The sequence below is a fragment of the Taudactylus pleione genome, unplaced genomic scaffold, assembly GCF_031769625.1.
Source record: "Taudactylus pleione unplaced genomic scaffold, aTauple2 ptg000162l, whole genome shotgun sequence".
In the NCBI taxonomy this organism is placed as follows: Eukaryota; Metazoa; Chordata; class Amphibia; order Anura; family Myobatrachidae; genus Taudactylus; species Taudactylus pleione.
Window position 1 is genome coordinate 2,593,207 of NW_028284564.1, and position 22,842 is coordinate 2,616,048.

A 22,842-nucleotide genomic window follows, 5' to 3' on the forward strand; every position below is an offset into this window, starting at 1 on the left:
TAAAAACACTATTGTGAGGTGTGAGGTGTTCAGAATAGACAGGAAATGAGTGGAAATTAAGGTTATTGAGGTTAATAATAGCATAGGAGCAGAAAAACCTACAAATTCTGTGATTTTAGCTGTTTTTATGCTTTTTTAAAAAAAAATACAGATCCAAAACACAAAACCCAGAACCCAAAACACGGAAGGGTGGTTTTGGCAAAACCAATCTAGATCCAAAACACGAAGAAAGATCCAGATCCAAAACCAAAACACGAAAAGTGGCCGGTGCACACCCCTAGTCCTAACCCTCCTCTCCTGCAGCCTAACCGCATCCCTCCGCTGCCAGTCTGTGCAGAACATGTCAACATTCTGCAAATGCTGACATGTTTAATGTCAACATTTCACCAACATTGACATCATTACTGTTGACTTGGTGTTGTTCACATTATGCATGTCGACATGGTAAATGCCGACATTATGGCTACATCCCGTTTATGCCACCCACATTCATTGCATTATTTCCTTTTGTTTATTTATACTTTATACTTTTTCTTGTTTCACTTCATTTTTGCCCTATTTTGGGTTAGCTCTGATTAATACCAGGTAGATATATTAACAGATGCAGACTGTTACAAGGATAGCCAAACAACTCAAGGAAATAGCAGGACTGTAACTCTAGAGAACTTCAAATAACATTTCTCTTCCAGATGTACTTAAGCCAAGCAACTCATTTAAGTTGTATAGTCCCTATAAAAACACAGGGGGAGATTGATCAAGCCTTGGAGAGAGATAAAGTGGAGAGAGCTAAAGTACCAATCAATCAGCTTCTAAATGCCATTTTACAGACTGTGCTAGAAAAAAGCCAGAAGCTGATTGGTCGCTATGAGCAACTTCTTCTCTTTATCTCTCTCCAAGGCATGATAAATTTCCCCCTGTACAGCCTTGACACAGTGGCAAAATGAATGGAGAAACCCCCTCACACATTCTTCCTTACAGATAAAATTACAGTATCTGCTTTATGCAACTTCTCCAATGAAATAAATGATCAAAGGAATGAACACGGACATTAATAAATAAAACATTGGCCAGAAAATGTAACACACATCTTTACGTTAATGCTCAACACTGCATGACACATTTCTCTTTGAAGCTCAATTAGTTTGACGAAATTCTTAACATGTCAGAACTTGAAAGCGCACAGAGTTCGGTGCTGATATGACTAAATTAAATGTAATTAGTGTTAGAATAGAATAGATTGTTTATTGGTGGCATATTCACTATATAGAAGTTTATTATACAGGTACTGCATTGATTTTAGAAAATGATTTACAAATATGTAGATTCTTACATGTTCTAACTCAGCTCCACTATCCAACTCAGGTTTCTTTATTTAGAATTCATAGACCTACTTGGGCCATACTTGCCAATTCTCCCTGATTGTCAGGGAGACTCCATGAAATAGCAGCAATCTCCCTGACTCCCTGAAGAGCCTAACAATCTCCCTGATTGCACCTTGCCCATATTATGTAGCTGTTATATAAAGAAAAAACAGAGATATGGCCATTCAAATGGAATCATTAGTACCCTTTACCTGCAATGGTTATGAGGCACAATGATCCCTGTGGCTACATTTATTTTCTGAAAAGTATCATTGTGTTTTCATCAACAGCTTTTGTACATTTGGACGTAAGTCAATTTTATGACACGCCTCTCAGATGTAGCAGTGCACGTCCACTGTAACACACGCTCATAGGTGCTGCTTTCACAATATCCCTGAGATGCTTTTTCAAAAGTAGGCAAGTGTGAGTTGGGGGTCAATTTAATTGCTCACGAGTTTCCTCACGGTGCAAGTGCATCTATATGCCGCACTTATGGTTTACGGTTTGTTTGCAACCCCACATGGCTGCGTACAAAAATCCATCAATCCGGGAAGAGATCTTGTCCCTTGCAACTAACTGATGACCTCGTAGAGTTAAGGTGACTAAAGAAGTTAGAGAGTTAAAAACCTTTGGAATGAAACACACATTTATCCCTCCTTTCAAGACACTGCAACAGCAACTTTTTGTTTTGTCAGATGTGCAGGCAGTAGATAGAATTTATCATTCAGATCAATTTCCTTTTATCTGTGGCTAAATTTACTAGTGCAAGGTCACAAAATAATGATTGTACTTAACTGAAAACATGTATTTGTAACCTGAGAGAGCATGTACGTTCTAGAAGGATACTTAAGCCAGAGCTCTCTATGAAAATTAATAAACAACTGAGATACAGTATAATTTTAGTATTTGCATAATTTACACCATGGTGAATGTACCATGTTGGGAATATTTAATAGCGATCTTTACTTTTGATTTGCAAAAAATCAGTGTAGATATATAGATAATGATATAAAAAAAATTTTTTTTTATTTTTTTGTTTGGCAAAGATGAAATAATTATTTGGGTACATATTTTGTTTGGAAGTGGTCATACATAGGCTACTACAATTTAACTTGATCATCACAACTAAATAAAGCTTAAAAATATTTAAAGAAAGTTTAAAATGTGATCGTTCTTATACTACTGTATGTTTATATTTTGTATTCATGTTGTAAAATAATATATTATCACTTTACCATGCACTAGATACAATGGGTGTGTATTTTCTAACTATCCATTTAGAAATGAAATCATTTTACTGTAGCAGCTTGCACCTATGTGAACAGCTACATAGATTGCCATAGGTTTAATCTTCTTGCTGCACTTCTACCGATGATTCTTCTAATGATATATTTCTTCATGGTTAAAGAATGGTTAACAAAGTGATCTTAACATAGCTGGTTAATTAAGTGATAATAACATCTGGTTAAGTAAGGAATACTTATATATTTATCTATACACCAAGCTTGTTTTTCTTACCATACTGGAAGTAACGGGTACCATAGCCTGGTCTCTCACGTTGACTTGTACTTCGCCTTTCATAGGTATCAAAATAGTTGTAATAAGTGTCTTCGTTGTATTTATAGGGGTTGTATGGGTCATCTCCTTGCATAATATCCGGTCTGGCTCTATTACTTGTAGTTGCATTAGGTCTCTGGGATTGTTGGTCACTTGATGAATGAAGTCTACTTTGATGTCTCTCTGTACTGCCATCTTCTCTGCTACTTTGTCTTCCTGTAGCTCCATCTCCAGGGTTCCTTAGTCTTGATGCCTGAAACCACAGCTGACCAGCCCTTGGGCTTTGCGTGTCTGCATGCTGTAAGCCCCTATTTGAATTGCTATCAGGATTAGAAGACTCTGGCCTTCCAATGACTGACAGGGGTGTGTTAGTGTGATTTCTAATGCTTAGTAAAAGCATAGAACTGCTGTGTGTGTTACCAACAGATTCTCTCCTCCTAGGAACTTGGTACTGAGAACCTTGACTGAGCAGACTGTGAACTTTCCCACTGTTTTGCCATAGTATCCTATGTCTCCAAAAAGCACTTTGACCTCTGTGATTTATCTGGTTTTGACAACTCCCTTCAAACGTAAAATAAAAGTATACAATAAACTGCAATAAAAGTATATCACCCAGTGAACAACCCATATTGTTTAATATTAACTAATGCTAGAATATTATAGTATATAAAAGCATGTAGAGTAGTTGAAATGTGAAATATCAGAGAGAAGGCTTGTCATCTATATATATTAGGTAGCAGTGAAAATGTTAGCTGGGAGGGAGAAGGGAGAGCTCTCATATTTCCAATATTTTGCTGGTGCTGGTTATAACAAGGGGAAGGGGATTGGGAGTAAGGTTACCAGACCACCCCTTTAAACTAGAAGTTTATAGAAAATGCAAGTGCCAGGAGTGAAGTGGAATCCATGTATCTGACCTGCAATCAGCAGAGCCCTGTAATGTTAATAGGAAATACAGTACAGTTCTCAATTTTTTCAAGGAGTGGTCTGCTAAGTGTAGATGGGGGTTTCAAAGTTTCCATGGTTTTCTTAAACATAAAAAAAAGTTTTCTGGCTGACTGCCCTCATGTTATTTATTCAGATTACAGACCGAGAATGTGTGACTTGACATATCTCCCAGATCTGCCTATGCGGCTGAGCACACACCAGAATGCATAGTAAGACTCCAGAATGCACACTGTGGAGGCCACATCTCCAGATCCAAAGGTGAGAACAGCAAATTACAAACAGGTTAGCCTGGGAAAAATCATGAAGAAACAAGAACCTATCCAGGCACACATGTCTGAAAACATACTGCAAGGAACGTGTAAATATATATACTGTGTGTATGTGTGTATATATATATATATATATATATTTATATCTTAGGGTTCATGGAGCACTGGACCAAATGCTACTCTACAAACTGAGGAAGAGGTGAAGCGTGTAGCGTGGCTTGTGGAAAATACTGTATGTTTAGGAGAATGGAGAACATTTAATCAGAAACTGGGCAGAGTGTAAAGTTAGGAGTAAAGAGCAATATACTGTTGCCAAGGACCAGGATTAGTGGAGAGGATTATGATAAGATTTGCATAACGTTAGACTTGGCTGGATAAGACTTACGTCTGGGTGGTGAATACGAATGACTATAACATATTCAGGAAAGGGTGAGGGATTTGTCTATTTGCAGTCCCTGGAGTCTCCCCTCCAGAGACCAAATACATTCTAGAAATTTTGAATGAAACATACATTAATAAAAATACGTACAAATAAATCAGATATGTTAAAATGGCAACAGCATAACTAGCAGGTACTCAGATGTAGTTCCCAGGAAAAGAATATGCAAAAATTGAAAATATATACAGAATAATGTAGGGCCTGATTCAGACTTGTATGCAAACCCTATGGTTTACGTACAAGTCCGATGGTGGCAATGTGCATGCGCAGGACCTGTTTTTTGTTACCTCGGCACTCCCAGAAAATTTGGACAACACGGTAATACTGCCCAGAGCCGCCCACTCCCCACCCCTTCAACGGTGCTGCAGCATAGGGAGCACTGCATGTGATGACGCTGAACCTGTGACATGCAGAACAGGTTCAGCGTCTTCACATGCAGTGCTCCCTGCGCCGCAGCACCGTTTAAGGGGTGGGAGCGGGCGGTGCTGGGCAGCATTCCCGTGTTGTCCCCATTTTCTGGGAGTGCTGAGGTAAGTGCCTGCATCTTCCGATGCAGACTTACAGGCCTCGGCAGGGCAGATAAGGAGGCCAATCTGAGTAGTCTTAGACTTACTCAGATGGTCGATGTGGAACCATCACGAAGGTTGGTCGCAATAGTTATCCAATGCTGCTTCTCGGGTGCAGCAGTCAGATCTGTGATGCCAGCAGGAGGCGTCTTTTGTCCTCAGATGCCTCCCGCAGCATTAGCATAGTTGCACACAGCAGCTGCTGCGTGCATAGCATTCATCTCTGAATCAGGCCCATAGTTCACCACAACTGTGGACATGGGGCCTGATTCAGTAAGGATCGCTATTGCGATCGCAGCTCCGTAATCGCACGCAGATCCACTGCTAAAATATGCTAATGATTGCAATCGCAATGCTGTCGCAGCCTAACATAAGGACGTCCACATCCCCTTATGCACATCCGTAATACTTAGCTAAATAGCAATCGGTCCATCACGCAGAATTACAGCAGCCCTGACCTTACTTAGAAATTGCTAACTTCATTGCATGCAGTGGGAGCTCAAGCTGCGTATCCTATCACAATGGCTAATTTATGCACGCCCATGCAATGGCGTTCAAACGCACTGGCACGCCTGCGTTTCTCCAACCACCCCCCGTCTCCACCCCCAAACTGTGCTTCCTGTCAATCACTCTGCGATGGGTTTACGTAGTCACTGTGATCACAGTCCCGATCACAGTGGCCGGTTCACTCATGCGCAGAACGCAACAATTGGCCGTTTGCATGAGTATTAGCAGTTGCGATCCTTGCTGGATCAGGCCCATGGTCAAAATCTATATAAGTATTAGACCAATAAGACTTAAGGTGCCCACACACATATCGACTTGCTCCCAATCAGCCAATGTACACGATTTCCCCTGAACTCTCCCTGAACTCTCCCCAGGCAGTCGTGGTCACGATTTGGAGTTAAAAATGTCCAATCTGACTTAAGATCTATCGTGCAGCCAGTGCATTGTATCCCAGATTGGCTAATCTGCCCTACAGCACGGCAGATCTGAAGATGCGATGTACGACGAGCGGGGACGCGCATCGGCATCGTGATCAAGTGTAGAAACTCACGATTTGGCCATTTTTTACATGATCTGTCGTCACGATTCGTCGAAATCGGCCAAATTGGATGAAAAGTCGGTATGTGTGTGGGCACCTTAAGGAAGGTGAATCTAGCAATATGGAGTGTAGATTGTTATAAGATATGTCCAGGTGGAGTCCCATATGTAAAGAGGTTCTTCGCTGGAAGCTGGCTCCAACCAACTAACGAAAAACTCCTTCTGGAAATACCTCCCTCGCTCCCTGTTTTTATTGGAAAGAGGGGGAACTGCAAGCCGACAACTGTTTATAAATAAACAAAAACACACACCTGAAACCTTAATGGACAATGATAAAATCATGATAAAATTGGGGTATATTTACTAAATTTAATCGATTTTGATCAATTTAAAATCAATCAACATCGATGTTGTGACATTTACTTACTTAAAAAAACAAAAACAAATATTGGCCCTCATTCAGAGCCGTACGCTCTGAGCAGAGCGCTCGCTCTGAATGAGGGCCACCCTCCATGAAAATGGAGCGTCCTCCTGGACGCTCGTATAGCTGTGGGTCACCACCCACCGGCTATACGAGCGTGCAGTTTGATGGCCGCGATGGTCGTGACCATCGCGACCATCGAAACTGCGAGCCGGAGCCTGCGGTTGAGGTTTTCAACCGCAAGGCCCGGAGTGATTTTGGCTCTATCAGAGCCAAAATCACTCCCACTGACATCACTAGTGATGTCAGTGGGCCGGCTTCTGACGGGAGGCGTTCCTGTGGGAACGCCCCCGTCAGGGAGGCACGCCCCCGGCACGCCTACCAAAGGGGGCGTGCTGTCAATCAACATCAACAGCACGCCCCCTTTGATCAGACACAACGAGCGAAGGACTTTCCTTCGCTCGTCGCGTCTGGCGCTTGCGCACGACGGAGCTCCCTCCGTCGTGCGCATGCTCAGTGCACACCATCGACCCACTTGCGAGCGGACAGCCGCTTGCGAGTGGGTCTGAATCAGGCCCATTGTCTTTTAGTAAATGTGTGATTTAGCCCCAGAAACACAACATCGATGTTTATCGATTTTGGTAAATTTTGATGGATCAAAATCAACATTTAGGGCTCTATTTACTACAATCCACATTTGTAATGCAGATTGTAGTGTGATATTACCAACTGAATTCGCAATAATTCAGGCAATATCACAGGGATTTACTACAAATCCCTTGCAGGGACAGAGCTTGCGATAAAGCTCTGTCCCTGTGAATCCTCTCAGCACACTTATCACGGTATTTTTGCCAAAAAATACTGTGACAAGTGCCGACGCATGCGCCAGCCGACCGCCGCTAAGCCCCGCCCCCTGATAAGCCCCACCCCCTGTGATAGTGGCCCCCCTCCCCGTGGCCCCCTCACCTCCCCCCCGCAACCCCGCCTTCCTTAATTACACTTACCTGCAGTAATCGGTGCTCTGGTGATGTCCTCCGTGGTTCTGGTCAGCTGTCATCCCATACTGCAATGGGACCTGGTCAGGTGACGACCGGGCACCAGTGCAGGCTGGGAGACCAGCTGACTGGAGGGGAGACATCACCAGAGCCCCGACCCCGGTCCCTGTACTGAGGTAAGTTGGTTTTTTTTAATATTTTTTTTTCTTTTTTTTAGCAGAGATCAGCGTGTGGTCTGTTTAGACCATAGAGCTGATCACTGGGGCCGGCTCTGGGCTCTGAACTGCCCGTTAGAGCAGAGCAGGAGTCCGGGAACTGGGGAAGACCCTGGATAACGCCAGCTCCATGTGGCGTTATTATCACAGGGCTTTCCCCGGTATTTTTCCACAATTTATTTTTAGTAACTTTGGCCAGATCACATTTCCCATTACAAATATGGGAAATGCGATCTGCTTACTAAAAATAAGTGAAAATTAGGGCTTGGAGTAGAATTTTACGAATTATACTCCAATTGCCCTGTAGTAACTTTAGGTGATACTAAAATAATGTGAAATGGGTGTGAAAACACCCTTTTTCACTTTATTTCAGTAAAAATTATGTTAATAAATAGAGCCCTTAGTAATATACTCCTACTGTATATCTTATAACTTAAACCAGCAAAAAGGAGGGCTACACTTGGACCCACATAGGGGGTTTAATTTTTTTTTCAGCAAAACTGCACAGAAATAGTTTTTTTTATTTAATTAAGTTTGAAAAGTATTTTTAAAAAGTATTTTATTTAACAAAAATATATACCTAGGGCAGAGGTTCCCAAACGAGGTCCTCAAGGTTCACCAACAATTCAGGTTTTAGAGTTATCCATGGCTGACCACAGGTGACTTTAATTAGTACCTCAGTCAATTTGATTTAACCACCTGTGTTCAACCGTGGATATCTCTAAAATATGAACTGTTGGGGAACCTTGAGGACCGCGTTTGGAAACCTCTGACCTAGGGGATGTTTTGCACCTCCAACCCCCCTGTCCATAAGCCCCCATTGTAATTTCACTTCTCACCCCCATCAAAAATAGCCCCCCCCCAGTGTCAAAAGATCCCCAGTAATACCAACTCCCATCCCCTTAGGGATAATAGGTCCCCATGGCAGAGCCCCCACCTTAACCCCCAGGGACAATTGGTCTCCAATTTAGCCCTCACTCCCTCCCCATGTGTCACTGTATATGTAAAAAAAATTATATATCCCCCCTGTCAAAAAATATATCTTGATGGGCATCATAAAAGTTCCTCCCCCCCAGTGCCATAAGAGGCCGCTCCCGCCTTACCCCTCCATCCCCCGAGACCTAGCCCCGACCCCTCACCTTGCTGCAGAGCGCGACGGAGCGTGGTGCAGCAGGGAACTGATAACACTCTGTCCTGTTGCAGCTGATCTCTGCACACGCATCTCATGTTCCCCTCCTCGCAGTTTTACTTTATTTTCCCCCACTCGCGCGGCATTCTGGGTCACGCTTTTGGCAGTGATGTTGGCGGTCACAGGCATTACTTCCAGGGGTCTAGAGAGTCAGAGGAGATCTGTTATGCACTTGTGCAGAACGGATCTCCACTGCAGAAGTCGGGGGACAGAGCAGGCTGGCGTGGTTGCATGTGACGTAACCTTTCCAGATGAAGCACGTCTGGTTCCGGTCGCTTCACATGCAATCACACCAGTTAAGTGGTTAATTGTGCTCAGCCAGATGCCTGGCTTCTCCTGCAATTCTCCCTAATGATACTTATGAAACATAACTGGCTAGCGGTCACTTTGTGCTGTTAGCATTGTGGGCAACATGTGGTGAACATTATACAATTACAGCCATTTAGCATATTTTGAATAATGTATTGGTATTCTAAAAAGGAGAAAAAGTAAATAATAAAAGCAAGGACATACTATATTATAAAACAATTTATTATAATTTTTTTATCCACTATTGAACCTCTATTTGAACCTAAAATATATTTTTTTTCTTTTTAATAAATGACACAAATGTTTATGTAAACATTTCATGACAACAGTGCAGCAAGTTCTTTTAGAATTTTGCCTGTAAAGGGCAAATAATAGAAAGTAGTTCAATGTTTGTTATTTTAAGCTAATCAGGTTACATATAGTAACATATCAAGTTCCTGGTTAACATAGGAGGCAACACACTTGGGGATGTAGTCATCCACCGGTCACAATCCTGACAGTGGACTGCCGTCTAGGGTTTTATAATAGGTGTCGAAATACCGATGCCTATCATAATCCCGACGCTGGAATGCAGAGGACACCATCCCAAACAGAGGTAAGTTCAGGGCTCCCTTAGCGTTAGCCACAGGGGAGAGGGGGGTTAGGATTAGGGAGTCTAGCAGGGTTAGGGTTAGGTCTGGGGGGGAGATAAGGGTTACGCTCCCCTAGGGGGGAGGGTTAGAGTTAGGCACCCCCAGGGAGAGGTTAGGGTTAGACACTCCCCGGGAGTCTTAGGTTTAGAGAGCAGTAAGGGTTAGGCACCCATGGGGTTAGGTTAGGGTAAGGCACTAAGGTTAAAGGTTAGGTACCAGTAAAGGAGGGTTAGGGGGGATAGGGGAGGTTAGGGTACTTACCTGCCCCTGTCGGGCTTTTGATCCTGTCGGGCATCCACTGTTGGCATTTCAATCCTATTCCCTTGCTTGTGCCTTACAGTCTATTTATAGGGGAACATAAGGCCTGATTCAGAGATATACGCTATTCCGATATTTACAGTGTTTAGCAATTATCGGTCGACTGCGCATACATCACGGTTGCACTCCGCATTTGCCAAGGTACCTTTGTGAAGAAGCTCACAGAGAGGATTACTTCGCAAAGTGATTGACAGTCAGGGACCATTTGGGGGAGGTAACGGGGAGTGGCCGCAAAAAATGCAGACGTGTTCCGGATGTTTTCGGGGCGTATCGTAGCCTGCTTCTGTGATCCCCTACACAGATAAAGAGGTTCAATTCTGTCAGTTCAGGCGGTCATTCTGTGTGACTCAGATGGGTGATTATCGAATTATCTGCAATGGCGACTGCGTATTTGTACACACTTGCTTAGATCTGCGAAGCTACCATGGGGGCATCTCATTATATTTCCATCTAGCTACAGCATTAGCACAGCAACTGTGAGTAGGCACTTCTCTCGCATCCCGCCCACTTCCTAGTGAACTGGGCAGAATGGAGAGAATTTGTCTGGGGATCAGTGGTCCGCGAGTAGGGGTGGGGTATAATGATGCGATTCTATGAGAATCGTGCCATTTGGCCCCGCCCCCTAGTTAAATATGCATGTGTTTGTTCCAATGAGCACACAATTGTGTGAATTAGCAGCTCCACCACTCTGTGAGAGTGCTGAATCTTTAGTTAACCACAGGGTATGATGGCATACCATATCTGTATTGCACAAGGAACACGTCCATTAAGGTGTCAGCCTCGGAATTTCATTGTTTTTTTACGTTTGAGTGGCAGAAATTTAGTAGGTTCAGTGAAAATTCAGAACATGTCTAAGAAGCCTTAATGGGACATGTGAAACTGTAAGGCTTTTTGTCCAGCAGTCAGAATCCCGACAGGGTTAGGACACCTGTTGACCAGTATCCTAACCTTTCCCCTCTCCCTACGCCTAACTCTCCTTCCCCACAGCCTAAACCTAACCCCCCCATAGTGTCTAAACTTAACCTTCCCTCCACGTAGCCAAATCCTAACCTTCCCCCCGGCAGCCTAACCCTAACCCTCCCCCTAACCACAGTATTTACCTTCGGGATCCCGGCGGTCGGGATGCCGGTATTCTGACAAGCTAGAGAGCAGTACAATAATGAGTGTCTGCAGGCAACAGTGAAGCATGGTGGAGGTTCCTTGCAAGTTTGGGGCTGCATTTCAGCAAATGGAGTTTGGGATTTGGTCAGGATTAATGGTGTCCTCAAGAAATACAGGTAGGTACTTATTCATCATGCAATACCATCAGGGAGGCGCCTGATTGGATCCAAATTTATTCTGCAGCAGGACAACAACACCAAATATACAGCCAATGTCATTAAGAACTATCTTCAGTGTAAAGAAGTACAAGGAGTCCTGGAAGTGATGATATGGCCCCCACAGAGCCCTGATGTCTACATCATCGAGTCTGTCTGGGATTACATGAAGAGGCAGAAAGATTTGAGCAAGTCTACATCCACAGAAGATCTTTGGTTAGTTCTCCAAGATGTTTGGAACAACCTCCATGCCGAGTTCCTTCAAAAACTGTGTGCAAGTGTACCTAGAAGGCAAAGGGTGGTCACACCAAATATTGATTTGATTTAGATTTAATTTCTGTTCATTCACTTTGCATTTTGTTAATTGATAAAAATAAACTATTAGCACTTCTATTTTTGAAAGCGTTCTTACTTTGCAGCATTTTTTCCACACCTGCACAGTATATATACAGTATATATATTGTGATAGGATCACTGGTAAAGTGGTCTGTGACAGGGACATTAATCCCAGATTCCTGTCCTATGTGTTTAAAATCCCCAGGAGAAAGTCTGCAGTGTAGCAGGCTTGAGTTTCGGCTTTTTGAAAAGCCGGTTTGGGACCTGGGGGTTGTGGGTGAGAGGAGAGGGAGGGCTCCACCCACGGCCACTCCAGGTTTTGGTTCTCGCAGCCTGGTAACAGGTTGTTAGGGTTTCCACCTGAGAGTGGCCAAGATAAGCCTAGTGTGTTGAGGGCTGATTGTCTCACATGGGAGAGCAGGCAGGGAGTTTGCTCAGAGACACTTGGATACCTAACTGTAAGTGTTGTGCTGTGCTTTTTTTGCTGGCAAGGGCATTAGGCCCTGCCAGGTTCTGGTAGTGAGGGAACTACCTGTGAAGTTAATGCCCCGACAGGGCTAGGATTTATATTTATGTTTTCTTTATGTTTCTGACATTGTACAATAAAGACTGGCGCCGACCAGCTTGTACTTGCATCCAGACTGGTGTGCTGCTTCCCTGCTGCTGTGTGTGTGTAAGGAAGGAGTCCTCTACCCAGGAGAGGGACCCCCTAACCTAACTGTGTCACAATATGGTGGAGAAAGCGGGCATCCACACACACTGAACTTGCAGCAAGAGGAAAACTTTCCATTTAAAAATTAAAGGGACAGACACCCAATTTGTGAGTGTGGAAATAACACTGTGTCCTTGGAGTCCCATAGAGGAGGCGTCAGCCAATGCCCAGAGAGGCAAGGTTCAGCTTCCAACCTACACTCCAGGACAAAATGGAGGACATTATTAAGGCCTTGCTCCAAGCTACAGCAGCTCAGCAGGAATCTACCAGAGCTCAGCAGGAAGCTACCAGGGCTCAGCAGGAGACTAACAAACTTCAGCAGGAATCCGCCAGGCAACAACAGGTCGCCATTGAGGAAACCCGCCAGGCCTTAGCGGAAAACAGCCAGGCCATAAGAGAGGTGGTACAGCACCTGGTCACCCGGCCCAGAGATGTTAAAACTGGTCCTCCCACCACCACTCACTCCGTACGAGCCAGTCACTTCCTCCAAAAGATGACTTCGGGCGATGATGTGGAGGCCTATCTCACCGCATTTGAAAGAACGGCCGAAAGGGAGAGTTGGCCCCAGGAGCAGTGGGCAAGTCTGGTGGCACCTTTTTTGTCTGGGGAGCCACAAAAAGCATATTTCGACTTATGCCTGGCTGATGCCAAGGACTATAAAAAACTAAAACAGGAGATCCTAACTCGCTTGGGAGTCGCCACCTTTGTTCGTGCCCAACGGGTCCACCGCTGGGAGTTCCATTTGGACAAGCCTCCACGTTCACAGATGCATGACCTCGTCCATCTGTCCTCAAAATGGCTACAGCCCGAGACGCTGACGGGACCACAGATCGTGGAAAGGGTCGTGATGGACCGGTACCTGCGATCATTACCCGCGACTCTGCGCAAGTGGGTGAGCCATGCAGACCCTAAGTCCGCGGACCAGTTGGTCAAGCTAGTGGAGAGGTACGTGACGGCTGAGGAGCTGAGGAATATGCCCCACCAAGCCCCGATGGCGCACCGGTGAACTCCCACAGACACTGGTAAGACTGTTCCAGGGGAGAAGGGTGCTGGGCGGTGGGATGTACCTAAGACTGAGGGTGTAGAACCTGGAGACAGGCCTGCCAGGCCAGGAAGGTTCTTGCCCCGTAAACGACTAGACATTAATATGAAACAGTGTTTCCGGTGTGGTGACTTCGGCCATATTTCCGCTAATTGTTCACTTACAACTGAACCTATGCAATGTGATACTGCTCATGTCTACCACAGGGGGTCTTTCTTTGCACAGACAGCCTGTATGGCTGAGCGGCAGGCTGAGACTGATAAGCACATGTGTGTACTCACTGTAGATGGCAACCGAGTAGAGGCACTGTTAGACTCTGGTAGCTTGGTGACACTTATAAAAGCTGAGCTGGTGAACCCCTTGAGGCATAAGGGGAAAACTGTTGATGTGACCTGCATACATGGGGATAATCGATATTATGTTACTGCCGAGGTGAACATCGAGACACCATGTGGCTCTGCTATAGTTTCTGTGGGTTTGGTGCCTGGTCTGATGTACGATGCAATATTGGGGAGAGACTTTGCTCACTTCTGGAAATTGTGGGAAAGCCGTTTTGTTCCAGAACAACCCCGCTCCACTTGAGAAGGTTGTCGATATAGTGGAGGAGGGAGTTTCTTCTGAGTCAGAGTTATTCCCTTTTCCTACTATGGTTGGCGAACTAGAGAATGCTGAGCGTGACGGTGGCCCGCCAACTGATGTGCCTCCCATTGAGGTGGGAAGTGTTGTTGGGCCAGTGGATCATCTGCCTGATTTAGAGGTCAGAAGAGAGGTCTTTGCCGGGGAGCGGTTGAATGACCCTACTTTGGTAAAAGCCAGGGAGAATGTAAAAGTAGTTGATGGTAAACCCATAGACCCTGATAGTCCTTTGTCCTATCCCCACATGGCAATGTGTCAGGATTGGTTATATCAGGTGACTAAGAAGGGGGAAGATGTTGTGGAACAACTAATAGTTCCCAAAGCCTACAGAAGAACAGTGTTGGATCTGGCCCATGGTCGTATAATGGCAGGTCATCTAGGGGTAGAGAAAACCACTGAGCGAATAATGCAGAGGTTTTTCTGGCCCGGGCTTCATAAAGAGGTATCTGACTTTTGCGCATCCTGCCCTGAGTGTCAGTATCATGCTCCCAGACCACGTTTTAAGGGACCACTAGTTCCATTGCCTATTATAGAGGTGCCGATAGTATGAGAGCACCTGAAACAGGCTCAACAGGCACAGCAGAGGGTATACAACCGCAATGCTCGGTTACGCAGCTTTGCTCCTGGGGACAGAGTGTTAGTGTTGGTCCCCACTGTGGAAAATAAACTTTTGGCTAAATGGCAAGGGCCCTTTGAAATCTTAGAAAGAGTGGGACAGGTCAACAGGTCAATTACAAAGTTTACCAGCCGGGGAAAAGAAAGCCGGAACAGATATACCATATAAATCTGTTACAGCCCTGGAAAGATAGAACGGTACTGTCGGACGTCCGAGCCCCTCCAGTAAGTCCAGGGCCCTTAGTTCCCTTAGTGACAGTGGCAAAAACCCTGTCGGCAATTCAACAACGAGAGGTCAAGGAGTTTCTGGTTAGAAATAGGGTGCTGTTCTCTGACGTACCTGGGAAAACCTCGGTCGTTAAACATGACATCATCACTGACCCAGCGGTTAAAGTTAATCTAAAGCCCTATAGGTTACCAGAAGCACCAAGAGCATCGGTGTCGAAAGAAATTAAAAATATGCTAGAGTTAGGGGTTATTGAAGTATCACATAGTGAATGGTCAAGTCCCATTGTGTTGATTCCAGAGCCCGACGGGAGTGTGCGTTTCTGCAATGACTTCCGAAAGTTAAACAGTGTTTCAAAATTCGATGCGTACCCGGTGCCACAGTGGAGAAGGAGGCGTTGGCCATAAAGTGGGCGTTAGAGGCTCTCAGGTACTACTTGGTTGGTAGAAAGTTCAAATTGATCACTGACCATGCCCCTTTGAAGTGGATGTCCGAAAATAAGGACAGTAATGCGAGAATTACGAGATGGTTCTTGGCGTTACAAACTTTTACATTTTCAGAGGAACACAGGCCAGGGGGCCTGTTGTCTAAAGCAGACGCGTTGTCACGCGTTCATTGTTTGGGGGCTTCAGTTGTTCCGCCCCATAGGTCGAAACAAAGGGGGGGGATATGTGATAGGATCACTGGTAAAGTGGTCTGTGACAGGGACATTTATCCCAGATTTCTGTCCTATGTGTTTAAAATCCCCAGGAGAAAGTCTGCAGTGTAGCAGGCTTGAGTTTCGGCTTTTTGAAAAGCCGGTTTGGGACCTGGGGGTTGTGGGTGAGAGGAGAGGGAGGGCTCCACCCACGGCCACTCCAGGTTTTGGTTCTCGCAGCCTGGTAACAGGTTGTTAGGGTTTCCACCTGAGAGTGGCCAAGATAAGCCTAGTGTGTTGAGGGCTGATTGTCTCACATGGGAGAGCAGGCAGGGAGTTTGCTCAGAGACACTTGGATACCTAACTGTAAGTGTTGTGCTGTGCTTTTTTTGCTGGCAAGGGCATTAGGCCCTGCCAGGTTCTGGTAGTGAGGGAACTACCTGTGAAGTTAGTGCCCCGACAGGGCTAGGATTTATATTTATGTTTTCTTTATGTTTCTGACATTGTACAATAAAGACTGGCGCCGACCAGCTTGTACTTGCATCCAGACTGGTGTGCTGCTTCCCTGCTGCTGTGTGTGTGTAAGGAAGGAGTAATCTACCCAGGAGAGGGACCCCCTAACCTAACTGTGTCACAATATTTATGTATATATATATAAATACATGTATATATACGTAAACTAATTTAATGTGTCCGTGACCCTGTCTTGTTGATTTACTACCGCCGCCACTTTTCCATTTGTACATATATATATATATATATATATATATATATATATGTATATATATATGTATATACATGTATGTATATACATGTGTGTGTATATATATATATATGTACAAACATGTATTTATATATGAATCGGCTGACCGATTCACTTTCAGCACACCACACGGATGCACTCCATTACATAGTGAACAGTCCTGATGCATGAGGCTGTATATCTTCAATAAGCTTTGCCTCATATAACGACTTTACTTTCATGTGATTGACTCACATGAATATGTGAGTCAATCACATGAAATATGTGTGTATGTATGATCTTTTGGATAAAGGTCCTTTTTGGGAAACGTTGACCAGAATACAGATGTATCCCAACAAGTGTGAAAACTGACTATGAATAAAAATTATTTTTATCATTCAAGTGGCGAGTGCCTCCTTCCACTGGTTGGAAATTCAAGCGTGTATGTGGGATCCATTGATCCTTGGAAGCACCCCATCGTTGTCTATTTTTAAGTTGAGAGTGCGGGACAATTTTGGAATATATATATATATATATTGTCGAAGCCGGATAATTGGAGACAGGATCGGTTTAAAATTATATGTGCACGACGCCATTTTGCGAATGTCAATGAGACGCCATTTTACGACTGGCCGCCCAGCACCATTATAGTGAATCTCGCCCATTATAAGTACATACGGCGATGCTATTATTTAGCGTTGTGCGATTCCCATGCAATAGAAAGAAGTTAAAAGTCCTCATCATATAAATACAGACAGTCACTAAAACATATAAAATGATCAACCCTGCAAAACACGTACCATGGTGTACTCCACAAACACGTATTTGCACAACGCTAACTAGCGTCTTTTCCCAATTCCCCAATACTTACACACTGCACACTTACATAAAAAGGTTCCCTAACATTAAAGTGTAATATTCAAGGTTATTCAGTATTATTAATGTTGTGAAATAAATGTAATTTGATATCTAAGGTTTAGTACATGGTAAGCAGACCGTGTTTGGTGTTGTACTGATCCACTGTGTCTTTGCAGATTTCCGGTATCATCGGTGAGAAGATCGCAACATGTGTCTGCAAACTATGGACTATAGAGAGTTAAACATTAAAATGTACTCTGTAATATAGCCAGCTTAGATTTATTATGCAGCGGGAAACAGGACATAAAGAGCTGTTGGAGGCTGGTTTGTGTCCATACGAATTGACCTATGAACTGTACTGTAACAGAAGAACCAAAAAGAAGAACTAATGGAATCATGCCAAACTGTTCTATTGTATTGTCAATCCCTGTAAGAGTATATATGTGGGCTCCCTAAACCTTCTTCTTGCTTTGCTGTTGATGGAGGTTTCTACTTTGATGCCGGAATCTGGGTCCAGAGCGCGTATGTAACGACTGTACCTTGGGTCTGTATAATTTATTTGCGCTAATTGTATTTAGATCACAGCGTGTAACCATCTGTTTTTATATTGAATAATAACTTTTTGTGCATTGGAACCACACTCAAAGTCTGAAAGCATTTATTTCTTGTGCAACTCATTACGCTAAATAGCAACAATTTTAGAAGGTATAGGTAGGTAGGAATCGATAGGTAGGAATCGAATATATATATATATATATATATATATTAGGGGTGAGCGGGTTCGGATTTCTGAAATCCAAACCCCCCCGAGCCCCCCTGATCCGAGGCCGATCCGAGTCAGGCTCGACTTTTCCCGCCTGACTCGGATCTGAAATCGAGGCAAAACGTCATCAACCCGCCTTCCGGGTCTCGCGGGTTTTGGGTCCTATATAAGGTACCCGCGTCGGCTACATTTTCTCACTCGGCTATGGACAGTGAAGAGGGAGGGTGGGAGTTAGGGCTGGCTGGGCTGTTTAGTGTAGTGTAGTGCAGTGTAGTGTTGTGCTACGCTGTGCTGCTGTTGTCCATATGGGCTGCGTCCACTCCTTCAAAGTCCATAGGGGCTGGCTGGACTGTGTTGTGCAGTCAGTTGTCCATAGGGGCTGTGTCCACTCCAAAGTCCTGTGCAGTGTCCCAGTCCTAAAGGGGTGCTGTAGTGTTGTCCAGGGGGTGCTCTGTCCATCAGGGGTGCTCCCCCCAAGTGCAAAAAAATAAATATTTTTTCTGTGTTTGTGAATTGTGTGCACTGTGGCTGCACGTGCATCAACAAAGGAGCAGCGCCAAGCGTGCGTCTGTGTCCCATAAGTAAAGGGCCGGCTGGCTTGTCCATTAAAGGGTGCTGTAACCCCCAAAGTACACTCCAAACAAAATTAAAAAATATTTTCTGTGTTTGTGAATTGTGTGCGCAGTAGCCGCACGTGCATCAACAAAGTAGTGCCAAGCGTGCGCCTTTGTCATAAGTAAAGGGCTGGCTGGCTTGACCGTTAAAGGGTGCTGTAACCCCCAAAGGCACTCCAAATAAAATAAAAAAATATTTTCTGTGTTTGTGAATTGTGTGCGCAGTAGCCGCACGTGCATCAACAAAGTAGTGCCAAGCGTGTGTCCTGTGTCCCATAAGTAAAGGGCCGGCTGGATTGACTGCTAAAGGGTGCTATAACCCCCAAAAGGCACTCCAAACAAAATAAAAAAATATTTTCTGTGTTTGTGAATTGTGTGCGCAGTAGCCGCACGTGCATCAACAAAGTAGTGCCAAGCGTGCGCCTTTGTCATAAGTAAAGGGCCAGCTGGCTTGACGGTTAAAGGGTGCTGTAACCCCCAAAGTACACTCCAAACAAAATAAAAAAATATTTTCTGTGTTTGTGAATTGTGTGAGCAGTAGCCGCACGTGCATCAACAAAGTAGTGCCAAGCGTGCGCCTGTGTCATAAGTAAAGGGCCAGCTAGCTTGACCGTTAAAGGGTGCTGTAACCCCCAAAGTACACTCCAAACAAAATAAAAAAATATTTTCTGTGTTTGTGAATTGTGTGCGCAGTAGCCGCACGTGCATCAACAAAGTAGTGCCAAGCGTGAGCCTGTGTCCCATAAATAAATGGCCAGCTGGCTTGTCCATTAAAGGGTGCTGTAACCCCAAAAGGCACTCCAAACAAAATAAAAAAAAAAATTCTGTTTGTGAATTGTGTGCACTGTGGCTGCACGTGCATCAACAAAGTAGCAGCTGCAAGCGTACGCCTGTGTCCAATAAGTAAAAGCCCGGCTGGCTTGTCCGTTAAAGGGTGCTGTAACCCCAAAAGGGCACTCCAAACAAAATAAAAAAATATTTTCTGTGTTTGTGAATTGTGTGGGCTGTAGCCGCACGTGCATCAACAAAGTAGTGCCAAGCGTGCGCCTGTGTCCCATAAGTAAAGGGCCGGCTGGCTCATTTCTTAAACGGTGGTGTAACCCACAAAGTGCAGTAGTCTCCAACAAAAATAAAAAATTATTTTCTGTGTTTGTGAATTGTGTGCACTGTGGCAGCACGTGCATGAACAAAGGAGCAGCACCAAGCGTGCGCCTGTGTCCCATACGTAAAGGGCCGGCTGGCTTGTCCGTTAAAGGGTGTCAAGCAAATACGGAAGGGTGGTTTTGGCAAAACCAATCCAGATCCAAAATACGAAGAAAGATCCAGATCCAAAACCAAAACACGAAAAGTGGCCGGTGCACACCCCTAATATATATATATACTAGGGGTGTGCACTGGCCACTTTTCGTGTTTTGGTTTTGGATCTGGATCTTTCTTCGTGTTTTGGATCTGGATTGGTTTTGCCAAAACCACCCTTCCGTGTTTTGGGTTCTGGGTTTTGTATTTTGGATCTGTATTTTTTTTTAAAAAAAGCATAAAAACAGCTAAAATCACAGAATTTGTAGGTTTTTCTGCTCCTATGCTATTACTAACCTCAAGAACCTTAATTGCCACTCATTTCCAGTCTACTCTGAACACCTCACACCTCACAATAGTGTTTTTATGTCCAAAAGGTTGCACCGAGGTAGCTGGATGACTATGCTAAGCGACACGAGTGGGTGGCACAAACACGTGGCCCATCTAGGAGTGACACTGCAGTGGCAGACAGGATGGCAGTTTGAAAAACTAGGCCCCAAACAGTACATAATGCAAAGAAAAAAAAGAGGTGCAAGATGGAATAGTCCTTGGGCCCTCCCACTCACCCTTATGTTGTATAAACAGGACATGCACACTTTAGCAAACCAATCATTTCAGCGCCAGGGTCTGCCACACGACTGTGGCTGAACTGATTGGTTCGTTTGGGCCCCCACAAAACAAGATGGCAATTAATCTGTCCCTGCACAAACTGGCTCTACGGAGGCAAGATGTCGTCCTCATCCTCCTCATCCACCGATTCCTCACCCTCTTCAGTGTTGTGTACATCCTCATCCTCACAGAGTATTAATTCGTCCCCGCTGGAATCCATCACCAAAGGTCCCTCTGTACGTTCTGGAGGCTGCACTAAACACTCTTTCAGAGTACACACTGGAGGGGGGCAACTCAGGTAAAATAGAGCCAGTTTGTACAGGGGCCTTCAAATTGCCTCTTTTTCCTGCCAGTACAGGTACGGACTGTCTGACATGGCTACTTGGATGCTGTCACCGATGTAATCCTCCACCATTCTGTCAATGGTGACAGTATTATATGCAGTGACAGTAGACATGTCAGAAATTGTTGCCAGGTCCTTCTGTCCAGACCAGATGTCCAAACTTGGTACTGCCTGCCCTGTATCACCGCCAGCGGGTTGTTTAGGATACCTAAGTTATTTTCTGGCAGCCCCAGTTGCAGGAGAAAATGAAGAAGGAGCTGTTGACGTGTCACGTTCTGCTTCAGCTGACAGTGTTTTCACCAGCAGGTCTTTGCACCTCTGCAGGCTTGTGTCGGCCGGAAAGAGAGACACCACATAGGCTTTAAACCTAGGATCGAGCATGGTGGCCAAAATGTAGTGGTCTGATTTCAACAGATTGGCCACCCTGGAATCCTGGCAAAGCGAATGAAGGGCTTCATCCACAAGTCCCACATGCCGAGCGGAATCGCTCTGTCTTAGCTCCTCCTTCACTTTCTCCAGCTGCTTCTGCAAAAGCCTAATGAGGGGAATGACCTGACTCAAGCTGGCAGTGTCTGAACTGACTTCACATGTGGCAAGTTCGAAGGGCTGGAGAACCTTGCACAACATGGAAATCATTCTCCACTGCGCTTGAGTCAGGTGAATACCCCCTCCTTTGCCTATGTCATAGGTAGATGTATAGGCTTGTATGGCCTTTTGCTGCTCCTCCATCCTCTGAAGCATATAGAGGGATGAGTTCCACCGCGTCACAACCTCTTGCTTCAGGTGATGGCGGGGCAGGTTCAAGAGTGTTTGCTGGTGCTCCAGTCTTTGGCACGCAGTCGCTGAATGGCGAAAGTGGCCCAAAATTTTTCGGGCCACCCAAAGTGTCTCCTGCACGCCCCTGTCGCTTTTCAGAAAATTCTGCACCACCAAGTTTATTGTGTGAGCAAAACATGGGACGTGCTGGAATTTGCCCAGATGTAATGCCCGCACAATATTGGTGGCATTGTCAGATATCACAAATCCCCAGGAGAGTCTAAGTGGGGTAAACCACTGGGCGATGATTTCCCTCAGTTTCTCTAAGAGGTTGTCGGCAGTGTGCCTCTTCGTGAAACCGGTGATACACAGCGTAGCCTGCCTTGGAACGAGCTGGCGTTTCTGAGATGCTGCTACTGGTGACGCTGCTGTTGTTGCTGCGTAAGGTGATACATCTACCCAGTGGGCTGTCACAGTCATATAGTCCTTAGTGTGCCCTGTTCCACTTGTCCACCTGTCCGTGGTTCAGTGGACATTGGGTACAACCGCATTTTACAGGACACTGAGGACACTTTTTCTGACGTTTCTGTACAGTCTCGGTATCGCCTGCCTAGTGAAGTGGAATCTAGACTGGATTTGGAACCAGGGACACACTACCTCCATCAATTGTCTAAATCCCACTGCACTAATGGCGGATACCGGATGCACGTCTAACACCAACATAGCAGTCAAGGCCTCAGTTATACGTTTTGCTTCAGGATGACTGCTGTCGTACTTCATCCTCCTCGCTAAGTACTGTTGAAGAGTCAATTGTTTAGTAAAAGTAGTGGTGTTCCTACTTCCTCTCTGGGATGATGAATGACTCCCAGCAGCAGCAACAGCAGCAGTAGGCGTAGCAATGCAGGATCCTCCGGAGGAATCCGGGATAGGAGAGTCAGTCATGCCAGTGACATGGCCTGCAGGACTACTTCCGATCCTGACTAAGGAGGAAATTGACAAGGAGGGAGTTGACGGTGTGGTTTGCAGACGCTTGGATACAACAGGACAACGGGATTTAGGTGTCCCTGGACTGCTTACAGTC

At 45.0% G+C, this 22,842-nt stretch overlaps 1 protein-coding gene across 2 annotated transcripts in view; it reads right to left on the minus strand.

The window, feature by feature from the left end:
• LOX (lysyl oxidase) overlaps window positions 1-22,842 on the minus strand; it is a 115,356-nt gene that overhangs the window by 79,144 nt on the left and 13,370 nt on the right. Inside the window, exon 1 of one of the 2 annotated variants that reach the window (XM_088475155.1) lies at window positions 2,880-3,546. The exons of the other annotated variant lie outside the window; for it this stretch is intronic. Coding sequence (XP_088331281.1) covers window positions 2,880-3,546 — 667 coding nt within the window. Of the gene's footprint in view, window positions 1-2,879; window positions 3,547-22,842 lie in introns of those variants that run through there. 2 annotated transcript variants of the gene reach the window in all.